Source organism: Miniopterus schreibersii (genome assembly GCF_964146895.1).
Source record: "Miniopterus schreibersii genome assembly, chromosome: 1".
In the NCBI taxonomy this organism is placed as follows: domain Eukaryota; kingdom Metazoa; phylum Chordata; class Mammalia; order Chiroptera; family Miniopteridae; genus Miniopterus; species Miniopterus schreibersii.
In genome coordinates, this window is record NC_138101.1 from 103,187,512 (window position 1) to 103,213,474 (window position 25,963).

The following is a 25,963-nucleotide window of genomic DNA, read 5'->3' on the forward strand; positions in this document are numbered from 1 at the left end:
CATTCTGGTGAATGCCTATGGGTACCTTATTGTGGTTTTAATTTATATTTCCCTGATGACTAATAAAGAAATTTTTTCCATGTTCACTGCCCATTTGGATGTCCTTACATACCTATGTTTATGATAAAAACTTAAGAAACATCTTCCTTGTTCTCAATCTCAGGGGGAAAGCATTCAGTCTGTTTCAATTAACTATGATATTACCTCTAAGTTTTTAGTGAGTGCCCTTTATCAGGACGTTCCCTTCAATACCTAGTTAGCTAAGGTTTGTTTTTAACATATGTAATTTTATCAAATGCTTTTTATACTTCTATTGAGATCATTATGAGCTTTTTTTCCTTCATTTTGTTACTAGATGAATTAAATTGATGGTTAGATGTTAACTCACACTGGGAAAGAACTCCACTTGGTTCTGATGTATTGCCCTTTTATATATCTTACTGAATTTGGTTTGCTAATACTTGTTTAAAGCTTCGGAATCTATGTTTATGAGTGATACTGACCTAAAACTTTTTTTAAACCCTCACCTGAGGATATGTTTATTGATTTTAAAGAGAGGGAGAGAGAAACACTGATGTGAGAGAGAAACATTAATCTGTTGCCTCTCACACATGCCCCAACCAGGGAGTGAACCCACAACCTAGGTATGTGCCCTGACTGGGAATTGAACCCGAGATATTTTGGTGTAAGGAACGACGTTCCAACTAACTGAGCCATACCAGCCAAGGCAATTTCCACTCCTAATATCCTTGAAAGATTTGGGTATCAATGTTATCCTGGCTCCCTAAAATGCATTGAGAACTGTCCCTTTTTAATTATTTCATATAATAATTTATGTAAAACTGATCTTCTTTTGTGTTGGTAGAATTCACCAGTGAAGCCGTCTTGGCTTGCAATGTTCTTTATGAAAAGATTTTTAATTACATATTCAATTTCTTTAATAGTTATAGGTTCAAATTGTGTATTGCTTTATATGTCAGTTTTGAAAAGTTTTTTCCCCATATCATTTGATAAGGCTACTTATAAACATAAAGTTGTTTTAACTATTGGGGTCTCAACCTGTGGATGTTGCCAGAGGGCTCCTCCTTGCTCTTGAATCTGGAAAAAATAGTGTCCAGCTTCTCAAGATTCTCAAGCCCAACTCTTTCAGAATCAGCAGCCCTCTATCAGAATAGAAAAATCCACAAATGCTGGGCTCATCTCCCTGGGCTTCCTTGTTACAGATCTAAGCACTGTAAAATTTTACCTACTTAAAGGTACTCCAATGCCTTCAAATATACTTTGTTCAGTTTTTTTCAGGTGTTCTTCAAGGCAAGTTTGGTGAAAATTTCCTAGTCTGACATCCCCCAAAAGTAAAACAGACAAAAGAAAAACTTAATAGATTATGAACTCCTCAAATAAGATCCCTACAGTCTAAATTTTCTATCCTCAATGCCTAGCACAATGCCTGACTCAATTATTATTCAATTTACTGATGAATCAATGACCTGAAGGATAATTCTGAGTAAGTAAAGGAAATAAAAGAGTACTATTACAAATGACAACAAGAAACAGATTTTCAAATCACAGAAACCACTTTTGGTCTGTCTCTTATTCCACATATTCTCTATTAAAACCTTGTTTCAGGACTCAATCACTCACCCACAATGCTTCGACTGGCTCATAGATTATGTCCTTCCTTCTAGTTTACCTCTCTTCAGTCCATCTTCCACAGTTTCCATTCAAATCCTCTGCTAAATATATTTCAAATGTCTCCTCATTCTCTAAAATTCTAATCTTCTTCTTATGATACATAAGGCCCACAACTATCTGACCCTAGGTTATTTCATCAAACTTATCTTTCTTCCTACCTGCATTCTATATCCTATATTTTAGTTACATTGAACTATTTCAGTTCACCAAAAGTGCTATACCATTTTATATCTCACAGTTTGGGGGGTTTTTTTGGGTTTTTTTAAAAATATGTCTTGGGGAAAGAAACAAGATGGTGGCATAGGTAGCAGCTGAACCCGCCGCCTCCCACAACCACATCAAAATTACAACTAAAATACAGAACCACTATCACTCAGAACCTCCTGAAATCCGGCTGAACAGAAGCCCTACAACCAGGGACCCGAAGAAGCACCAAGACCGGTAGGAGGGGCCGAGAGGTGGGCGGATCGGGGCTGAATCTCGAAGACACGGCCGCAGGCCCACACCCAGGGCAGCGGGTTAAATCCAGGAGGGACATCTCCGGGCAGAGGTTTCCCGGATGAGTGAGGGGTCCCAACCCCACAGTAGCTCCCCAGCCCAGGACTCCAGGGCCAGGAAGAGAAGTACCCAAAACTTCTGGCTGTGAAACCAGCCGGGACTGTCTCTGAGGGTCGCGGAGGCTGCGGGAGTCCCAGGCTCTCCTCCTAAAGGGCCCGCGGAAGAACTCACTGGGACACGCTCCCTTTCAGCCCCAGCACCGGGCAGCAGCTTGAAAGCACCTGGGACACTTGGGGAGGAACTAACCTGCCCGAAATCAGGGCGAAAGGTGGAGGGGCAGCTTTCTCTCAGGCAGAAGAGTTGGAAGAGGCCACTGCTCCTTTGGCGAGTCCTCCCCGCACACAGCCGGCACCATATTTGAATCGCCAGCACGACTCACACCTTTGGCCCCGCCCTGGTGATTCCCGGAGGCCCCCCCTCCCTACTTGCAGGCTCATCCAAGCCATTTCCAGTGGCTTTTCTATGCAAGTGGCCTCTCCAGCCTCATGCTTAGGACTTTCCTAAAATCTCTCAAACAAGCAGCTGTGTGCCCCATATGGCTTGATAAGTGGCCCCAGGCCTGGCACTAGCAGCAGCTGCATTGGCTCATAGCTTGGCCTCTCCTGGACACCTCCAAGCCCAGCAAAAGTAGCAGCCAACTGCTGTTTGCTGTGTAGCTCATGCTGGGTGGCCCTGGGCAAGGCACTGGCACAGGCTCACTTTGCACCTTCTGGGAGGCCCCAGAGACAGTGCACCTGGTGGTCAGACTCAGCCACGCTGGATTACAACCCTTCCACATCCACGAGTGACACACTCAAGGGGTGCACTTGGTGAACTCCAAATCTCCGCTGAAGTAAATCCTGCTCCAGAGGGGCATCTGCAGCACAGCAGCTCTTTGGCTATAGTTGCAGCTGGTCCTCACAGCTGATTGGCCTGGGGGTCAATTCCTCCCAGTGACACCAATAGCAACCAAGGCTCAACTACAACAGGACGGTGCACACAGCCCACACAGGGGAGCACCTAGAAGGCCCAGCTCAGGTGACTGGGGAGGCTGAGCCACTGGACCCTATAGGACACCTACTACACAAAGTCACTCTACAAATTCCAGGAGACATAGCAGCTCTACCTAACACATAGAAACAAACACCTGGAAGCAGCCAAAATGTGGAGGCAAAGAAACATGTCACAAAGGAAAGAACAGAAGAAATCTCTAGAAGAGGAACTAAATGAAATAGAACCAAGCAAGCTAACAGATACAGAGTTCAGAATTTTGTTTATAAGGATGTTTAAGCAGACTATTACAGAAATAATTGAGAAAATCGATAACATAATAAAGTACCAATATGAAATGAAGGCTACACGAACTGAAATGAAGAATAATTTACAGGGGATCAACAGTAGAGTAGAGGATGCTGAGAATCAAATCAGCAATTTGGAACATGAGGAAACAAACCCAACCAGAAGAGCAAAAGGAAAAAAGAATACAGAAATATGTAGATAGTATAAGGGGCCTCTGAGACAACTTCAAGAGGCCCAACATTCATGTTATTGGGGTGCCAGAAGGAAAGGAAACAGACCAAGAAATTGAAAACCTATTTGAAAAAATAATTACAGAAAACTTCCCCTACCTGGGGAAAGAAATAGACTTACAAGTCCGGGAAGCACAGAGGATCCTAAAGAAGAGGAACCCAAAGAGGCCCACAGCAACACACATCATCATTAAAATGCCAAAGGTTAAAGACAAAGAGAGAATCTTAAAAGCAGCAAGAGAAAAGCAGTTAGTTACCTACAAGGGAGCACCCATACAACTGTCAGCTGATTTCTCAACAGAAACCTTGCAGGCCAGAAGGGAGTGGCAAGAAATATTCAAAGTGATAAAAAACATGGAACTACAACCAAGACTGCTCTACCCAGCAAATCTATCATTTAGAATTGAAGGTCAGATAAAGAGCTTCACAGATAAGAAAAAGCACCACCAGACCAGCACTATAGGAAAACTTAAAGGGTCTTCTTTAAGAAGCAGCTAATGAACAAAAGAATCTGACGAACTAAGTAGATCCAGAGACATTGATGCATGCAACAGAAGATCATATTTCAGAGGAAGGAGGGAAGGGGGGTGAAGGGTGGGAAGAGACTAACCAAAGAAGTTATATGCATATATGCATAAGCCATGGACACAGTCAATAATGGGATGAAGGCCTGGAGAGGGGGTGAAAGTGAAGTGGAGGGGGTCAATTGGGGGAAAAAATGGGACACCTGTAATACTCTCAACAATAAAGATAAATTAAAATACAAAAAAAAAAGTCTTTCTTGATTTCAGAGAGAGTAAGGGAGAGGAAGAGAGAGAGAGAAACATCAATGATGAGAGAGTTGTTGACAGCTGCGTCCTGCATGCCCCTCCACTGGGGATCGAGCCTGCAACCCAGGCATGTGCCCTGACCAGGAATTGAACGGTAATCTCCTGGATCATAGGTCTATGCTCAACTGCTGAACCATGCAAGCTGGGCTATGTCTCACAGTTTTAAGGGAATTACCATAGTTTAAAATATCTTTTCCCCATTGACAATCTGGTAAGCTCAACCTTCTATTTAAAACTGTATTTCAGAATCACCCCTGGGAAATCTTTGCAGAATTTCAGGAAGTTCTAATCAACTTCATTCTTTGTATCACTGCTTTACCTTATATCTAATTATAGCACTTACTATGGCATTTACTACATCTTGTGTGCCTATGTACTACTTTTGAACAAAACGTAAAGGTGAACTTCCATAATCAATATTTTCAAGATGTTTTCTCCCAAAGAATCTTTTATACTTTTCTATTTCTACCTCCATTTTCAAAGATTTTATTTACTTTAACTGATTTGTATTCAAGTGAATTTAACAAATAATCACTGGGTACCCATCTCACACCATGTACTACTGATAAATAATCCCAGCAAATCCATTTTAAGAGAAAAACATGAAGAGAGAAATAAATATATAAGATGGCAAACAGGTATAAAGTTTCTAAACTTTCCAGAAGTAACATTGAAACCATATACACTGCATCACAAATTACAGAAGAGAATACTGAGACTTGAAAGAAAATAGAGATATGCCTTAGAATCTAAGCCCTCTGATCCATAATTTCAACACACTGCCCAAAATTATGATATTCAGAGTAGCAAATCAATGAGAATTATCCACCCCCAAATAGTTATGAACACATTTTCCACGAACTCTAAGGTTTTATTTTTATAGATGTTTTTAGGTAAGGCATTTCTTGTGGCTTCTCCATGTCGAATATAGACTTCTAGAAAAGGTAAGAATAATTTCAGTTCACAATAACAGAATATATTTCTTCTTCAAAAGCTATTTAATCAGTCTTCTGTTTAATGATCACAGAGCAAGTGATGCTTTGCTTTTTAAAATACAGAACACGCCTGGCCGGGCGTGGCTCAACGGTTGAGCATTGACCTAGGACCCAGGCAATCGGGATTCGATTCCTGGTCAGGGCACATGCCCGGGTTGCGGGCTCAATCAATGATTTTCTCATCATTGATGTTTCTATCTCTCTCTCTCCCTCTCCTTTCCTCTCTCTGAAATCAATAAAGATATATTTTTAAATAAATAAATTAATAATAATAATAATAAAACACAGAACACATCGATGTGAGGCACATCACATCCTGAACATGCCCAGACCAGGGCCAGGGATAAAACCTGCAACCCAGGTACATGGCCTTAACCGGGAATCAAACCCACGACCCTTCCCTTGAGTGGTCTCTATACTGTTCTGTATCTACACTCTGAGTTGATCTGAGGTTCCATTAATAAGCTCCTCTATCCCATTCTGGAACAAAGAGACCAAAGCAATCAAACAAGCATACTTATTTAGCATTACACACAGTAACTAAGCCCATGTCACCAACTAAAAATCAATAACACCGACAGAAACTCTAAACAAACCCACCCATTTTCATTCAAAGGTGCATTCAAACACATTATTACTGAATGTACTGGGGCCTATTTTAAAAAAGAACACAAAAAAACCTGTATGATATAGCTCAAAACCTATGGTCTGATATGTCATTTGCTTAGAGTAATATGAAGACTACAATAACTGTACTGAAATATAAGATATAAAATGCTTATCATGGCTATGACTCAAAAATTTATGTTTGTGTGTGAAGGCGGGGAGTGAAGGAGTGGCGGGGGGGCAAGCATACATGCATTTAGGTACTCACTTGCTCCAATTTAAAGATATGCTGATTAAAGTAGTGCTGTAAACGTTCATTAGCAAAATTAATACAGAACTGTTCAAAGCTGTTATTTTCATAATCTTCAAACCCAAAAATATCAAGAACACCAATGGACAAAGTCTGTAAAACAGGAAAAAAATTATGGTTGAAAAATGATGCTCAAATTTATTTCATGAATAATATCTACAATATAAGAAACAAAATGCTCAAAGTTGTTCTATAGCACTGAAGAGTAGATTTTGAGGAGACCAATGCTGAACCAAAATATACCACAAATAAAAAGCATTTTAGTTCTCTTTATCTTCATCTTTTTCTTTTCATCCTAATTACTTTTTTTTAAATCCAAAAATTTAACACATGTAATCCACTGACTATTGTACAGAAATGTACAAAGCAGGGACAGTGGCCTGTTATCTCAATCGCAGAAATTCCTCAACTCCAAGAGACAAGGGAATGGAAATAACAGGCTATTGGGAAATAAAAAAATTACTTAAGTGCTACTAGGTCACTCCTGGCTATGCCTTGTTCTATTCAAGAGGGCCATGCAATTTTTCCTACTTTGACTTCCATATTCCAATAGAATTTTGCTTTAAAAACCAAGCCTTGTACAAGCTAGAAATATCAAGAATATGTGGTTTCTTGAAGTTAACTTTTAGCTTTTTTATCCAAAAAAAAAAATGTACTAGGATTATAATGTTAAAAATAGTTCTAAAAGGATTATAACAAAAACCAACAATCTCTTCTTCATCCTCAATTTCTCCACCCTACTACACTCAAATCTTTTAGCTGTTTGGTATGGAATAGTATAGTATAGTATAGTATAGTATAGTATAGTATAGTATAGTATAGTATAGTATAGTATAGTATACAAATGTGTATACTTCTATTTCTTGATATTTCACTTGCAGAAATTATCTTCCAACTACTTATTTAACTCTAATACCCTCATACCAACATTCTTCTCACCACTCCAACTCATTGTTTACAATTGTATGACAATTTTGGTTCAATGAGAACAATTTTTCTCCACTGGTGCTAAAAGAGATAGTAGGTAAACTGATGTAATGAGTGATAAATAATGAGAGATTTTTTAAATGTCTCCATTAAGAGTATTTTGTTTTTCATAAGTATCTAAATCAATAAAATTCAGATCTACTTCCTACTGTCCCCCTACCCCCAAAAAAGAGTATTTTGTTTGATTAATTCTGTTGACTAGATTCTAAGTCCTTATGAAAATAATGACCTTCAAATATAAATTAATCTGGTAAGTTAGATTACAATTAAAATTAATATTCTAACTGTGGGCTTACACAAAGCATGAAAAGCTCATATAAAAGTAATTTTACATTTAAGATCATCAAATTAAGTAATAAAGATGACTTTTTTTTTCTTTTTCTTTTCCCTGTGTCCCAGTGCCTGAGGATAGAACCTGCAGACTGGAAGCCACTGGCACCGAAGACATGACCCCAAGAGAGCCGGAGCCCTGTCCTGCTCCCTCAGTACATTACAGGGACCAGGACAGCACATCTGATCCCCAACAAGAAGAGGAGGATTAAAGATGACATTTCTAATCAGCCTGAAGAGGTAGACTATTCCATAAAAGTTGTTAGGAAATAAAGTGAATTTGAAATGATTAAAGTTAAATATCTAAAATCTGTCATATTAAAAGTAAATTCCAATTGGAAAAAAGTCCTGAACATAAAATATTATATTCTAAAAGTATGAGAATATTTTATAATCTTGGGCTGGAAGAGGACTTCTTATGTAAAAAAAGTAAAGAAATAAAGTCCAGGACAATAAAGGAAAAGAATGAAAGAACTGAACAAAAATTTAAAACATACAGACTTCAAAAACCCAACATAAACAAATCTTGCCTGGCCAGGCGTGGCTCAGCAGCTGAGCACTGACCTAGGATACAGGCGATCGGGGTTCGATTCCCGGTCAGGGCACATGCCCGGGTTGCGGGGCTAGGCAGCCAGTCAATGACTCATCATTGATGTTTCTATCTCTCTTTCCCTCTCCTTTCCTCTCTCTGAAATCAATAAAGATTTTTTTTTAAACAATAATAAAAAAATAAAATAAAAACACAAGTTAAAAAAAATATATTTCAAGTCAAATATTTGGAATGTATGTCAAACTGTAAGTCTCTGCAATATCCACAATGACTCCTAAAAAGGAGTAACAAAAAGATAAAATAAACAACATAAAAATAGTAAAAATATATAAAGAAACAAAGCTAGTATGGCTCAGTGGTAGACCCATGATGAACCCCCAGTCCGATTCCCAGTCTGGGCACATGCCTGGGTTTTGGGCTCGATCCCCAGTAGGGGGCCTGCAGGAGGCAGCTGATCAATGATTCTCTCTCTTCACTGATGTTTCTCTCTCTCTCTCTCTCTCTCCCTCTTTCATTCCATTCCATTCCTCTCTCTGAAATCAATAAAAACATATTAAAATAATAATGATAAAGAAAAGAAATAAAACAGAAGACATAAGTTGCTCAACTTTCATCTATCATTAAAAACACTGGCAGCAAAATGGGCTAGTTTTCATTATCAGATTAGCCTAATGAAAATTCTGATAATATTCAATGTGAGTAAAGGTGTAGTAGGGAAAAAGACACTTTCATACACTACTGATGGAAGTATAGTGTTTTCTTAAAAGCAATTTAGCAGAAGCTAACAAAATTTTAAAACATATATATCCTTGAATCCAGAAATTCATTTTGAGGATTTTGTCCTAGAGAAATGTACACAAAGAATATTTGTTACATTATAATTTACAACAATAAAACAAATATATATTTAAAACAGACTGACAGCTGTCAGAGGGGAGGGGAGTTGGGGGCTGAGTGAAAAGGTGAAGGAACTAAAAAAAAAAAAAACCAACTCAGACACAGACAACACTATGATGATTACCAGAGAAAAGGGGGGATGGGGGAGGTAAAAGAAGGTAAAGGGGGGATAAATGGTGATGGAAGGTGACTTGATGTGGGCTGGTGAACACAATATACAATATACAGAGGATGTATTATAGAATTGCAAAACTGAAACCTATATAATTTTATTAACCAATGTCACTATAATAAATTCAATTAAAATAAAACAATAAGGTACAGATATATTTCAAGACATATTAGGTTAAAAAAAAAAAGTTGTAGAAACAATACAGATAGTGTGGATGAAAAGAGGGGTTGTGGAAAGTAACCTCACAGGGTGATCTGCTCATAAATTCCTAACTAGGCAGGTCATGGTGGGTAGAAGCCCCAGGCCTTGGACAAACTATGTCCATTGTTCCTGTGCATCTAGGTTAACACACCTTTTAAATACCAGAAGTAATACCCCTTGAAGGGGATAATAACCCTCAAGAGAGCACATAATCTTGTTAACTATCTTGTTGCTTCCTCCCACCTTCAGGTAATCTTCCTTAGTTCCCTCCTAGTTTCAAATGCATAAAAGAAACTGCAAAAATATTATTCTCCAAAGTATATGAGATCTTGCTGCTCCCTGGCATATGCTGTCAATTTGGCTCAAATTCTCAATAGGTTGGACATTTCTTACATCAACAATAGCATAACTGTATTTTTATGTTTAAAAGCAACTACATATGCACACCTATAGGAATATAAGTACATAAGAAAAAGGTCTGAAGAGACACAGATTAACAGTCCTCTAAACAGGATAATAAAAACAGAAATAAGGAGGGAAACAGCAGGGAATAAAGATAAAAAATGATTCTTCCTTATGACTTTTATATAATTCTGTCTTTTTAAATTTAATGTATTAACCATTTTATTAAAACAGTTTTCTGGGAAAAATATATAATTTATGTATGTCTACCTTGGTATTTTGCTCCAAGTCTTTACTATTCAGAAGTGCATGATTAATTCGAAAAACTATCCAGTCAAACAGGGCACTATATAAAGACTTAGCCATGGAGTTCCTCACTGTCACAGCCTGAAAAAAAAGAAAGGGTTAGGAGTACAAGTGAAATTGACAATAATCTGACGAAGATATTATAACAAAGTGTATTTTGCTCTCATTCAAGAAAAAAAGCTCACTGTAATGAATTCAAAATTAATTTCTCTCAATATAAATAGCCTATAAATTTTCTATATACACTCATTAATTTAGTCCAACGCAAAGAATCTAGGCTAAAACTGTCTTGAAAAATAAGAAAAATGTAGGTCACTCAGTTCAAAATAGTTTTACTGAAAATTAGGATATATACTTCACCTGGTAAAGAAGGTGTAATAGGAAGTTTACAAACAAATGAACCTTGCCAGGTAAAGTGGAGATTAGTATTCCAGGCAAAGCAATAAATCTGTTAGCAAAAAGGAATCAATTATGTGCAGAATCCTAGTCAGACTCTTAAAAACATAATCATAATACCACCACAATTACATTCCTGGTTGTCTTCGGCTTGTCATCAATAGTAACCTCTAGAATTTCTCCATCCCTACACAGAGTAACTATTCTTTCATTATGGAGTTATGTAATTTATTTTTCCCTCATTTCAAACTTTCCCTAGTTTATGGAAACTCTCTGTACTATCTACTCAATTTTTCTGTAAATCTGAAATTGTTCTAAAACATAAATCCTACTAAAGAAAATTCAACATTTAAAAAGTACTACAACCTAAAGGGGGGCAGACATATCTTAGATAATCTTGAGTCTTAGCACTTAGAATACAATAATTTATATATTAATCACCTAGGGACCCATTTTGAAGCTTGTATATTCAGGTACATATTTATATTTGGTTCTGAAGTTTAGAGGAAGTAGAGAGTAATGATTAACAGCTGGACTATCTTCTAGTCCCAGATTCTCTACTTATTTTAGTTGTATGACCTTTGTGACCAAGTCAAATTACTTAAACTCTTAGGCTACAGCTTATACATTTGCAAAACAGAGATAATACAGATGATGAATGAATTTTTGAATTTCAGTTAAAAAAGGATAGAAAGCTTCAAGTTTCTAGACCAAAAAAATAACTACTACCTAAACCACTATACTACCAAAGAGAACACAGGTATCAAATTATCTTTAACATTATCAACTTGAAAATAATTGGAAAATGTTTACAAGTTCTGAGAGAAAAAGGAATGTGGCCCTAGAATTCTATACTTAGGCAAGTTATCAACAAAGTATCTTTAAAGTATCAATAAAATCATAATAGAATATATAGAAAGAATTGCCGTTCTATTTTTCCCACAGGGAGAAAAGGGAATAAAGGTAATTTAATCATATTCAGAAAAAGTAAAACATTTTAAATCTAAATAAGCAAACATAAGATACAAAAAAAACAAAAAATAAGAAAACATATTGGTTATCACAATATACATAAATTGGTTGAATTTTTTAGTTAAAAGACAGACCTTCATATTAAATTAAAAACTAAAACCCACCTATTCGTGGTTTATAGTTAAGTACTATTTTCATAAAATAGTCAGAATCCAGATTTATCAAAGTATACCAATATCTATTTACCCCGTAACTCCCAATATTATACTTTCAGCCTCTGTTCTCCGAAATGCAGTCTTGCCTATCACAGCTGAATCTCAATAAGCCCAATATTAATTAACATTTTCCCACCTAAACAAGATCTCCCTTAGTGTTTCTTATCCCACTGAGTAGTGCCAATATTCTTAGTTGTGTGAACCAGAAAATGAGGATTCATCCTAACATTTCTTCTTCCTCCTTGCTTCCCATTAAGCAAATTACTGCCAGATCCTGTTGATTTTACCATCTAAATTTCTTTAGTTTTAAATACATTGATTTCTCCCTATCAGTATCTCACCATTCTAGACAAAGCAGCAAACATCTTTCTCCACAGTACTAGTACACAGCCTCCAAAGTAATCTTTCCATATTCACTCTTGCCATGTTTTCAAATCCTAAAATGACCCCCAAGATTACCATCTCCTGCTATACATGTTCTGTACCACATGTACAGAACTTAAGTGGGCAGGACTATGAATATGATGGATTTCACTCACTCCCTTAAACTGTCATATATTATATGACAAAGGTGAAGGGATTTTAAAGATTTAGTTATGGCCCCAAATCAGCTGAGTTTTTTTTTAAACTTAATCACAGGGAGATTATCCTGGATAGAGCTGACTTAATCAGAGAAAACTTAAAATAAACTGATTTCTTTCATCAGAGATTCTTCTGCTGGCTTTGAAGAAGCAAACTGCCATGTTGTGAACAGGACTCTAGCTGCTGAGAATGGCCCCTGACAGCCAACAAGAAATTAAGGGTCTCAGTCCTACATCTGCAAGGAACTGAATCCTGTTGACAAACTGTGAACTTGGAAGAGGATGTTGAGTCTCAGATAAATCACAGCCTTGACAAACATTTTGACTTCAGCCTGATGAAACCCTGAGCAGAGGACCCAGCTAACCTGTGCCCAGACTTACGAGCCATGGTAACTGTCAGATAATAAATCTGTATTGTATTAAGCGGCTAAGTCTGTTACACAGCCATAGGAAACTAATATACTCTCTTCCAAGTGACTCTTCACACTGCTGCCAGAGTGATTCTTTAAAAAAATCAACTAAGACACCTTTTTTGTTTAAAACATTCTAAGAGCTTTCCATTGCTCTTCAGGTAAAAATACTAAAATCCTTAAGGACTGCTCCTTATTTTATACCTAAGGCCTAGCACATTTCTGAGCACATATTTCTAAACAAATAAATAAACTAAATAAGTGTAAATAAAAATAAAGCAGAGGCTATAAAAATAATATCAGAAAGTTAAATTTAAAGTTAATGTAAATAAAGAAATGTTTTATAACGAAAAAGTTGTTAAAGAAAATACAAAAGCAATGAACCTTTATGTAAAAGAGGTTTGGCTTTTTCTGCTACTTAGAAAGGAATTCTCAAAGTTGGACACTATCAAATATGACATAAGATACCTGACATAATGAAGAAATGTAGACTTGTAGGTATAATTAGGATGGACCCAAAAAGTGGGATAAATGGATCAATGTCAGCCCATAACACATTCTCTACAATTCAATCACTATTTCCCCACTCTTGTATCTTCTAATCTCATATTGCTGTCCTATTTTTATAATTGTCATAGTTTCATTTCTTATCACTTTCATAAATTTACACTAAAAACAGTCAGATTTTCAGTAATTTTCCTACTTCTATACACCTGGGTAGTACAATAACAATAATGGCTCACTATAGCAATATATCTCACCTGGAAGCCTCACTATACAAATGATATTTAAAGTCATGGGACTGGGTAAAATAATCTAAAGAATACAGAGAGGAAAAGACAAAGACTGTGTCGTAGGGCATCCCATCTTTCAAAGGTCAGATGGAAAAGAAAAAAGCAAACAAACAAACAAAAAAACTGAAAAAAATAAACCAGGAGAGTATGATGTACCAAAAGATAAGAAACTGCCTCAAGAAGGAATAATCAATTGGGTCAAATACTCCTCATTTACCTACCATCTGTTCACCCCATATTAATAATATGAAACTTAAGAATGGTGAATAGATTAAGATCTTTGAAGAAAAATGTAAGTCTATTGCTTAAAATAACATTCAACTTTAAGTTTCTTAGTAGACGTAAAATTCACAAATTTCAAGGGCCCAGAAATATTTCAAACAACACTTTCTTGCTGTTATTTTCATATTGTGTTAAGAGAAATGACACAAACCCAAACTTCTAAAAATGTTCAGAGTACTTTGATCCAAAGAAAATCTATTCATACCTCTGCCAGTCTGTATGGTAAAATAAGCTTTTCTCCCACTGTCACAGTCTTCCTCGTAACTAATGCTTCAAAGAGCATCTCTTCTTTAACCTGTAATGGCAGAAAAGTAAATTCAATACATAAGATTCATAACAATCATTTGAATTAATTATTGAAAAGCCATATAGAGAAAAATGAGATTAATAAATAATAGACAAAAGAGTAAAACTAAGACAATACACTGGAGATTTTAAATATTGGCCAAAGTGAAATATAAGTGACCCATGCACTCCACTCCCCGACCCCAAAAAAAGAAATCAAAGGGTAAATAAGAGAGATGGGTCTTTTTAAATTAAAGTTTTCATTCTGATCATAATGGAGAATAGAATAGTATAGAATGTTTTTTATACTATTTTATATTTCCCATATTTTGCATAATGAAACATGTGCATATATGGGAAACATGTGCAAAATATGGGAAATATAGAATAAAAAACATTTTAAGATGATCAACCATAATCCCCAAACCTGGACCGAAGGACTGAACAGTGACAACACTTCTTGAATTCCAGGAAAATTGCAATGGGTACTACCTTATGTTTCAGATGTTTATTTTTATTTACAGATGTTAAACTTTAAGATAAAGTTGATGCTTCATTTTTTTTCACTCTCTAGGGGCCAATACTACCATAAATTTGATATGTATCATTTTAGTTTATGTATTTATATATATATATATATAAGATGTATTTGTAAACACTGCATTATACTGTCAAGTGTATTTAACTTTTATCTGTATGATATCATATTCCCGTATGTTTTGAGATCTATGTTTATAATTTAGATAAAGTTTATTCATTTTAAATGCCATACAGCATCCAACTATATCAATTACCAGTGTGCAATCCAGTCTACTTTTAGGCACTAACACTATTTACATTTTTGCACCATTAGTAAACAAACTGCAATAAATATCCCTGCATATAATTTCAGGAGTTTCTCTGATGTACATACCTAAAAGTGAAATTACCAGGCTGTAGGGTACATATTTTCACCTTTATAGGATATTGCCAAACTCCTATACACAGTTTCTACCAATCTGCTCTCTCAGCAGCAGCACTGAGAGTTTCCTAGTTCTTCAAACCTTGGCTATACCTGGTATTATCAGACTTTTGATTTTTGCCACACTGGTGAGCATGAAATGGTGAAAGAAGAGTATTTTATAAAAGCATCCATACATAATATAGAATTTTCATAAAATTTTATGTAGATAATATAAAATATATCAAGCAAAATAGATTAGACTACAAGGAGAAAATGAGTTATAAAAACAAGAGAGTGAGGTACTTACTACCCTTGACACCAGCAATTCATGACAGATCTTTTAAAAATACTATTACACCATAAAGCAAATATACCATCTTTGAAAAAATATACCTTCTTATGCTCAATTCTCAAATTCCAAAAAATAAAAGCAATTTTAGGCACATTACTTTCACAAAATACAGTAAAACTAAAAATGAACAGTTGAAGATTAAATATAAAATCATAACCCTTCACATATATTTAAAATATTTTGATAAAAATAAAATAATAGCAGACTATACAAACACAATAAAACTAAGAAAGCACATATGTGATAAGAAAAAAAATTGTTATACTGTGGGGTGTATTTCTACATTTAAGCAATTATTATTGAAAGTGAGCATTTAAAAATAAATGATCTATGCCACAGGGTCGAGAAATTTTTGACTTACAAATGTAAAAGAACTAACAAATGTAAGCTGGCAAAAACATGGAGCAAACTTCCATACACTTTTAAAAACTGGTACAATCCCTATAGAGAGTTGTCAACATCAGTAACCTCAATATGTGCATATACCCTAACTCAAAAGTCTACTCCTTAAACTATACTCTAGAACAGCAAAGTTCAACCACTGTGCTGCAAGAATTTTTAAAACATGCAATACCTGACTATTTAGTCAGGGGCACTGACCTCTTTTCCCTTAAACTGTCAAATAAAAAAATAACAGCAGCCAATACAACAATAGCCATCCAGTGTGAATGAATCAAAATTATACCTATTTTTTGTCAGATCAGCAAAAAATATATTTTTGGTGTGTCAGAGTTTTAGTAATTAGTTTATGTGTGTCATGAGATAAAAAAAGTTGAAAATCACTGCCCTAGAATAATTCCCACACATGCTAACAAAGAGATATATACAAGAATGCCTCTCATAATGCTATCTATAAATGGAAAATTACAACCTCAATCCCCACTAAAACAGAAAAATTATGTTATGTTCATTCATAGAATGGAATTTTAAACAGCAGCTAAAAAAGAAACTTAGAATATATAAATGAGCCTTGAAAAATCTCAAAAACATAATATGGAATGAAAAAGTCAAGCTTTAACATGGTACACACAGTGTAACATTTACATAAAGTGTGAAAACATGCAGAACAAACTATATATTCTTTATGGAAATATCTATCTATCCTGAAAATATAAAAACAAGAATGGGAATGATAAACACCAAATTCATAATAGTGTTTACTTCTGGTGGGGGTAGAGCACACAGTGGGCTTCAATTAGATGCAGAATCTTACTACATATAAGATATGTAACATGTGTGCAGGACTGTAAGTATTCCAGGTGGTTAAATATATCATTTTCAATATGTATTGTGTGCCAAAAACATTTCATAATTTAACATAGAAAAAAAACATATTTAAAAACAAAAATTAATACATAAAATGGCAGAACTGATAAATCTAAAGGCTCATTCTTTGAAAATAATATACAGAAAGCTAACACCATAGAGAAAATTTTTGAAACATTAATATTTACAAACAACACAAAAATAATAAATTTTAAACATTTAATCAACACACGACTTCCTAGAAAAACACAAATTATCAACAGTAACTCAAGCCAGATTCAAAATCCTAAATAATTAGTTAACACAAAATAAACTGAAAGGACATCAAATACACTTGGTCACAGGGCTGATATCTTTCAAATCTTTATGGAACATAATATTCTCTAATGATTTTTTGTTTGTTTTTAATTTTTAAAAAATTTTTCAATTACAGATTACATCCAATATCACTGTGTATCAGTTTCAGGTGTACAGCATAGTGGTTAATCATATACTTTACAAAGTGTTCCTCCTGGTATTTCTAATACTCAGTCGGCACCATGCCTGGTTATTACAATACTATTGACTATATTCCCTATACTGTACTTTACATTCATAACTATTTTATAACTTCCAATCTATACTACTAAATCCCTTCACCTTTTTCACCCAGTCCCCAAAACCCCTCCCCTCTGACTCTATCACTCTGTATCTGTGAGTCTGTTTCTGTTTTGTTTGTTTACTTATATTATTCTTTAGATTCCACATATAAGTGAAATCATATGGTACTTGTCTTTCTCTGACTAACTTATATCACTTAGTATAATACCCTCAATTTAAGGAGTTGGCTTAATGCTGGCACTAAAACCTGACAACTGTACACAGATCTATACACTATGCACCATCACACAAAGCACAACTAATTTTGCTTCTATTTGATAAACATCCTAAATCTATATATTCATATTAACCACTGTCACCCCAATAAATTTAAGAAAGTGTTGAAAGAAGGGAGGGGAGGGGGGAGGGGAGGGGGGAGGGGAGGGGAGGGGGGAGGGGAGGGGAGGGGGGGGAGGAGGGAGGGAGGGAGGGAGGGAGGGAGGGAGGGAGGGAGGGAGGGAGGGAGGGAGGGAGGGAGGGAGGGAGGAAGGAAGGAAGGAAGGAAGGAAGGAAGGAAGGAAGGAAGGAAGGAAGGAAGGAAGGAAGGAAGGAAGGAAGGAAGGAAGGAAGGAAGGAAGGGCAATCTTTTATTACATGGGACAATGCCCAACCAACTGAGCCACAGCGGCCAGGGCAAATTAAACCATTATTTTAAAAACATTTTTTCTTATGCCCGACCTGGGATCCAGGCGATCGAGGTTCAATTCCCAGTCAGGGCACATGCAGGCTCGATCAATGACTCTCTCATCATTGATGTTTCTGTCTCTCTCTCTCTCCCTTCTCCTTTCCTCTCTCTGAAGTCAATAAAGATGTATTTTTTTTTTAATGAAATAAAGTGTAAAAAATAATAAAATAATAAAATAATAAAAACATTTTTTCATATAAAAATAAATAAATAAATGAAATTTTTAAAACACATTTGTTCTTATAAACTAAATCTGTATTTATCATTGAATAGAATCACTTGGGAAAGAGGAAAATTAAGTTAAACCTTAACTAAAGAGTTTACATTTTGATTAAACTAGTTACTGTGCCTACCTTTTAATTTTATCTCAACAAAAGCCTTAAGAATATAATCATTATTATCAATTATAACCAATAAAGATCTTTTCCTTTTAATTGCTAAGAACTAACTATAGATAGGGGATGTCATATCTTCTCTAGCTCCTCGACTTTGAAGATATCTTCTTTCTACTTATTACCAAACCCTTATTCCCAGAACCAGTCCAAACTATATATATCAAGAAAGAATTTTAAAAGCTTAGGTTCTAAAGTGAGATGTGCTATCAAATCACATTTGCTGTTAGCCTAACTCTGACACTGGGAAGCATTCTCAGGATGGGATTTCTCCTTTTTTTTAACCAATACATGAGATCCTCTTTGAATTGCCTGAATTGCTCTTACCAGTCTCCCACCAAAGAAGAAATACTGCACTAGAACCAGAAGCCTAGGTACTTGCTGAATGCCTGAACTTATAAGATCACCAGCCACAATCCCTGTATTACCACAATGCCAAATGTTTAACTAAAATATCACCTGAAATGCCTAACTGAAATACCATCTGTTCTCTGACCTTCATGACCTTCAAAATTACAACCTTTAGATACCACACTCAACATCCTGGTAGAATTTCTTTCCAATGAGTGAGTCTAGTTCCAAATTAAGGTACTCTTCCCTTCTCCCGCCCTTCTGCCAGGCTAACTCATTCCATTAAAGTTAATAAGCAATGCCCAGGTATGTACAAAATAATAAATACTATAAGGTTAGATAAACAAGAAAGAGGCATCCATTGCTCTCAAAGAGCACTGCCACCTTATAATGGACATAAACTAGTAAATAATTAACTTTCTGCTACACAACCAAAAACAAATTATGTTAAGCAGAAACTGATGGAGTCTGTTTAGACCATTTAACAAGGTTAAATCTCATGAACTGGCACATGAACGAAGACTTCAGAGATGAGTAATATTTTAATAGAAAAAAAGCAAGCTCGCCCGGCCGGGTGTGGCTCAGCGGTTAAGCGTCGACCTAGGATCCAGGCGATTGGGGTTCGATTCCTGGTCAGGGCACATGCCCAGGTTGCGGGCTGCAGCCGATCAATGACTCTCTCATCATTGATGTTTCTATCTCTCTCTCCCTCTCCTTTCCTCTCTCTGAAATCAATAAAGATATATTAAATAAAAAAAAAGCAAGCTCTTCATAATTGCAAAAAAAAAACTGTAAACAATGAAGGTGTCTTTTAATAGGTGAATGGATAAACAAACTATGGTATATCCATACAAAGGAATATTACCCAGCAATATAGAGAAATGAGCTATTGAGACATGAAACATGGATGCATCTTAAATGCATATTGCTAAGTCAAACAAGTCAGTCTGAAAAGGCTACGTACTATATGATTCCAATTATGTTACATTCTAGGAAAAGCAAATCTATAGTTAGTAAAAAGATGAGTGGTTCCCAAGCATTAGCCGGGAGGGGTTGAATAAGTGAAGGAGATTTTTTGGGCAAGGAAAATATTTTGTATGATACTGTGTAACAAAAAATACATGACATTATGCCTTTGCCAGAACTCATACAGCATGTAAGGGGAGAAGGCTAGAATGATACATGTGATAATGGATTAGTCAGAAACATTGGCATGACTTCGTCTTTATATTATAGACAGTTTAGAAAAAATATTTGTAGATATATGAATATACCCAGGTTAGTATACACACATGTATTTCCTTACTCTGTCAGAGGAAAGGGCCTGTAAAAAATGACACAAATGAACCTGGCAAGAAGAGAAGTTAGCTAGGAAAGCATGAGATATCATCACTGCAGAAACAAAGAACAAGGTAATAATAAAGACCTTGATATAGAAAGAAGCATGGTAGGAGATCCCTATACAACTATGAAGAAAAAAAAATTAGTATTCTTTTCTCCCCACCAATCCAGATACCCCATCTTCAAATAAAATAATCTAATCAAATTATTAGTATGAAAAGAAATCTCAAATATAGAAGAAAAACTATCAAAGGCTAGAACATTATACAGTCATAAGTGAAATATTCATCCTATACAGCAAATTGAGGGATTATGGATATCTGGGGTAAGAGGAGGCAGGGGAGAAAACCCAAATCTTCTAAAGATTATGGCATATGCAATAGCAACATTTCCATCTTTTGGATAAACACCATTAATAAAAAGCATTAACCTATTTACCCCTACAAAATAGTTACACAAAATGCAAACAGAAGTTACCCAGTATTTGAAATGACAGTTGAGAATGTAATCACTCACTTCTAATAATTCTGAGACAACAGGCAGAATTTCAGGATTACAGATATCTATGGAGTCATCCCGGTATGTCTTCTTTTTATAACAGATATTACCCAAATGTAGTATTGCTGAGAGAAGAGAGAAAATCCTGCAAAAATAAAATGACAAATTACAGCTTGCTTATGTGCATTCTCCAAGCTTATTTCATCCCAAAAATTATAATCAAGCAAATTCACTAGTACAAATATGACATAGTCTTTAGAAAATAAGAAATATGGGAATAATAATTATAACTATAACTAAAATTTATTGAGTGTTTACTATGTTAGTCACTGTGCAAAATGCTTTACAAAACCTTAATTTCAGTATTCTACCAATGACTTGTCAGAAAAGTTGTCTGAAGGGGACTTACTATTATCTGAATCTCTTGTAGTGTTTCAAAAGTCCAAGCCTTCCTAAATGTTTTTCATCCTGACTGGAATGCCCTTTCCCTACACTGTCTATTTAAGATGTACCGAATATTTAAGGCCTTGGAATCTGTACTTTTAACCACGTATCCTAGGTGACTTTTTTTTTAGTAGTAGTTATATTTAAGAAAGGCTTTCCTACATCATGTTATGGTACCTTTGATAAATAATTTTAAAAAACAGCCTGAGGCCATTGGGGTATATTACCTAATATCAGGCCCTACTGTGAAACATCTACTTCTGGACCCTCCCTTTTGTCTTTTCCTCCAGTCTCTGAGGAACATATGCCCCTCCTTCCTGTCAACAAGCAACCCCTCCACTTGTGCTCTCCATCCCATGAACTCCAGTTTACTCGGAAACATTATTATACCTTTTTCCTTCCTCTGACCTGACCCTACAAGAACTTTCTATCAAAATAATCTCATGATCACTTCTCTCTTACTTTAAAAAACCCATCCTAGATCCCACATCTTCTTCCTTGCCTTCACAAACAAGCATTAACTATAATCCTTGTCTTCACTTTGTCATTCTTTATTTACTATCACATCTGGAATCTAAAATGTCTCATAAAGGTTACCAAGGACTACCACATAACTAAGAAAAGCATATTATTCCTTAACTTACCTGACATCTCAAAGGCACTTAAGACAACTGAACATCTAAAACTGAACATAACTCCATCTAAAAGCCATTCATGGAAATCCATATAAATACATATCTTTGTGCCTTGACCACTTTATTTCCTTAGGATAAATCTGTCCTACTTATGAAATTTTAACTATGTGTTCTCCTAAAATTAGGAAGCATTCTAAATAAAAAAGATACTGCTTTAGGGACCTAACAGCTATATTTTCAGAGGTCCTGAGTCAATATCTACTTTATAGGCCTAATTTCTCATTAAAGATTTTTTTAAACCAGCATCTAACTTATAGACCTAATTTCTTAAATAATTTTTTAAAATTTAATGATTCAAACATACAAGTCAGTTATACAGGAATAAGTCATAAAAGTAGGCTGTGTTAAATTAAAGAGGAAACTTAGTATCAACTGAAACATTATAAAAAATAAATGGAAGCCAAAAGACATGAAAGCACTAATTCCTGAGCCTTTTTTTTAAAAAATATATTTTTACCAATTTCAGAGAGAGGAAGGGAGAGGGAGAAAGAGATAGAAACATCAATAATGAGAGAGACACTGATCGGCTGCCTCCTGTACACCCCGCCTGCTGGGGATCGAGTCTGCAACCTGGGCATGTGCCCTGACCAGGAACTGAATCTCGATCTCCTGGATCATAGGTCGGTGCTCAACCACTAAGCCACGCTGGCTGGGCCCTGAGCCATTTTTCAAAAACTGTTTTTAGCAGTAGTTTCTATGGTTGCTAATTACACTGTTTCAGAACTTTGGGTTCAAAAATCAGCACTTTAATGTTTCCTCACGCACAAATATGTGATGCATAGACTCCAGCAATAGGAAACATCATATAAGCAAATCAATATCCTATAATTCAATATAAAAAAGATTAATAAATATAAATAAGAATCCCTGTTATCAAAAAGCTTATAATCTTCCATTAGGAGATAACAATAAATAGTCATACTATAGGGCAGGATACCATAAAACACAGAAGGCAAAAACAATGTACAGTTAAAGAAAATTTTCATTAAAAAGGTAGGACATGAACGGTACTCTAAAGCAAACAGGTTTCAATCCAAATTTTAGGCTGTCTGCAAGGTTATATTAAGAGGAATACTGGGGTGGATCTGAGTGCAATAGAAAAGAAATTTGTGATTTATTAGCAGATTAAATCATGGTCACAGCAGAGGAGAATAGCAGTACACATGATATGCCTTCTACCCCAAAAATAGGAGTGTCTGAATGAGTGAAAAAGAGATGAAGATCATTCCTTCATGGAATGAAGAAAATAGTGAATGTTCAGAATACAACGTTTTAGAGAACATTATCAGTCTAGTTAAAATGTAAAATTTGTGTTAGGAAATATCTCAAGATAATATTTGAGCAATAGAGAACAGTCACATTGAATGTCAGGCTACTATGAACATAGTATTTTCAGTAGTTTCCAATATGGGATACTGTCACATCAGAGAGTATAAAAGACATCCTTAGTGTGTGAAAAGTAAATATTGTATTTCTAGCTTATGTTATCTATCTTATATCTTTAAAAAAAATGAAATTAAGTTTCACTATTACTTGATATATAGATTGACACTTCAGTCCGTAAGTCAGTATGGTATCAGATGAAGTAAATGTAGTATCCTGGGGGAGACTATATATAATACAGCATGGAGAAATTGACAGGGTACCCTCATTTATTTCGTAACTTTCAAGTAAATCACAGCTTATGTCACCAATTAAGTGGGTTTGCATATTTACATATTATTTATTTTTAACTTATCTTTCATAAAAAGGTTCTGGCAAATAATCTGCTAACTGAAGGTTCGTTCCAATAATGTAATCACAAGCAAACAAGAAAATGTTAGAGCCGATATTTTTCTACTCCTAGTATGAGATTAAAAGTTGACAATATAACCAAATCCAACATATTTATCTACATTAATTCCCTCCTCAAAAACAATAGTTATAGCCCTGGCTGGTGTGGCTCAGTTGCTTGGGCGTCATCTCATCTACCAAAAGGTTGCCAGTTCGATTCCCAGTCAGGGCACATGCTGGGTTGTGGGTTGGATCCCAGGTAGGGAGCGTGCAGCCAATCAGTGTTATATTCTCACATCAATGTTTCTCCCTCTTTCCCTTTCCCGTCCTCTCTCTCTAAAAATCAATAAACTATTCTGTTTTTTTTAAAAAGTTATGTTACAATTTTTTTCTGGTGAGAGTCAAGGTTATTTGTGTCTTTAATTTTAGTTTGTTTTATGTTACATATAACTTACTTCATCTTTATTTTTTATTTTTTTTATTGTTCAAAATATCACAGATGTCCCCTTTTTTTCCCCATTGACCCCTTCTACTGCACACCCACTCCCCACCCCAGGACTCCACCACAGTACTGTCTGTGTCCATGGGTTATGCATATATGCATATAAATTCTTTGGTTAATCTCTCCCCACCCCCCCACCCCCACCCCACCCCCCCACCCCCACCCCACCCCCCCTCTGACATTCATCAGTCTGTTTGATGCTTCTATGTCACTGAATCTATTTTGTTCATCAGATTATTGTGCTTAGATTCCACATATAAGCGAGATCATGTGATGTTTGTCTTTCTCTGCCTGGCTTATTTCACTTAGCATAATATTCTCCAGGTCCATTCATACAGTCCCAAAGGGTACAAATCCTTCTTCTTTACAGCTTTATAGTATTCAATGGTGTATATGTCCCACAGCTTTTTTATCCATTCATCTACTGATGGGCACTTGGGCTGTTTCCACATCTTAGCTATTGTAAATTGCACTGCTCTGAACATAGGGATCCATATATTTTTTCTGATTAGTGTTTCAGGATTCTTAGGATATATTCCTAGTAGTGGGATCACTGGGTCAAAAGGCAGTTCCATTTTTAATTTTTTGTTAATATGTTTTTATTGATTTCAGAGAGAAGGAGAGAGAGAAGAAGGAGAGAGAGGGAGAAACATCAATGATGAGAGACATTGATTGGCTGCCTACTGCACGCCCCCTGCTGGGGATCGAGTCCAGGCATGTGCTCTGACTAGGAATTGAACCATGATCTCCCAAATCATAGGTCAATGCTCAACTGCTGAGCCATGCCAGGCAGGCCTTACTTCATCTTTATATCAACCTTTTTACATTTCTATTTTGTTTATATTTAGTACAATAAACAAAATGCTTAGTACAACAGTACAGACAAATTTACAGAGGAAATACATGGAAAATTATGTTTTACTGATAGGTTTGTGTGCTTTTAATAAGATTAGAGATCAATGATACAGAAAACAAGAAGCTATAAAAATAGTGTTATAAAGCAACAGCATTTAGGTAAGGTCCACAAAGAGGCTTCAGGGGCATCAGAAACATTTACAGTTACATGCAAATGTTTATAAATATAAATTTTACAGGAAGAAGAGCTCCTGCTTTCAACTGATTCTCAAAGTATCTCAAAGAATTTATGACAAAAAAAGCAATTCAAAACAAGTCTTTTAGAAAAGTAAATTTTCTAAGCCATGTCTAAGATGGAAGAGGCACTAAATCAGAACTATAAAACTGTTTCAAAAGACCAAGAAAGAGGAATTTTTTAAACACACATCATAATTTGTTCTCTACTGAGGGTATAAAAATACAATAAATAAACTCACTGTCTTCGTGTCCTGGGAAGAAATCCTACCATTTCCATGGCCAGTTGTAAGCGTTCAAAGTCATGCTTCAAATCTTCCCCATCCACTGTGAAGCAATCCTGCTTATTTTTAAAAAAGAGGGGGAAATAAAAATTACCTGTTGAAAACTAACATAAGCCACTCAGAAATATACTAATTTTGGATAAGTACACCTATGCATAAAAATTAAGAGCTGGTGAAATATTTAGACATAGTCAAATTCATCAGACCTCTTATATTATGCAAACTAAACACATAGTACTTACCAAAATACCATAGTTACATTTTTTTCTCCCTTTCACAATCACCAAGGCAAGAATCTCAAAAGTAACTTATGATACCAATTTTGATTTTGAGTGGTTCTGAAGAGTTTTACAGACCCAAAGCATTCAAGAGAGCTCAAATGCACAAACAAGTACAAATTATTCAACAAATATTTAATAAATGCCTACTC

General features: G+C 35.6%; 1 protein-coding gene across 3 annotated transcripts in view; it reads right to left on the minus strand.

Moving 5' to 3' along the window:
- Positions 1 to 25,963, minus strand: part of MYO9A (myosin IXA) — a 271,712-nt gene that overhangs the window by 156,018 nt on the left and 89,731 nt on the right. For all 3 annotated transcript variants that reach the window (XM_081129792.1, XM_081129790.1, XM_081129791.1), the window contains exons 7-11: positions 25,492 to 25,589; positions 20,765 to 20,891; positions 14,200 to 14,289; positions 10,309 to 10,425; positions 6,458 to 6,592 (exon numbers count right to left, since the gene is read on the minus strand). In XM_081129792.1, coding sequence (XP_080985918.1) covers positions 6,458 to 6,592; positions 10,309 to 10,425; positions 14,200 to 14,289; positions 20,765 to 20,891; positions 25,492 to 25,589 — 567 coding nt within the window. The remainder of the gene's footprint in view (positions 1 to 6,457; positions 6,593 to 10,308; positions 10,426 to 14,199; positions 14,290 to 20,764; positions 20,892 to 25,491; positions 25,590 to 25,963) is intronic.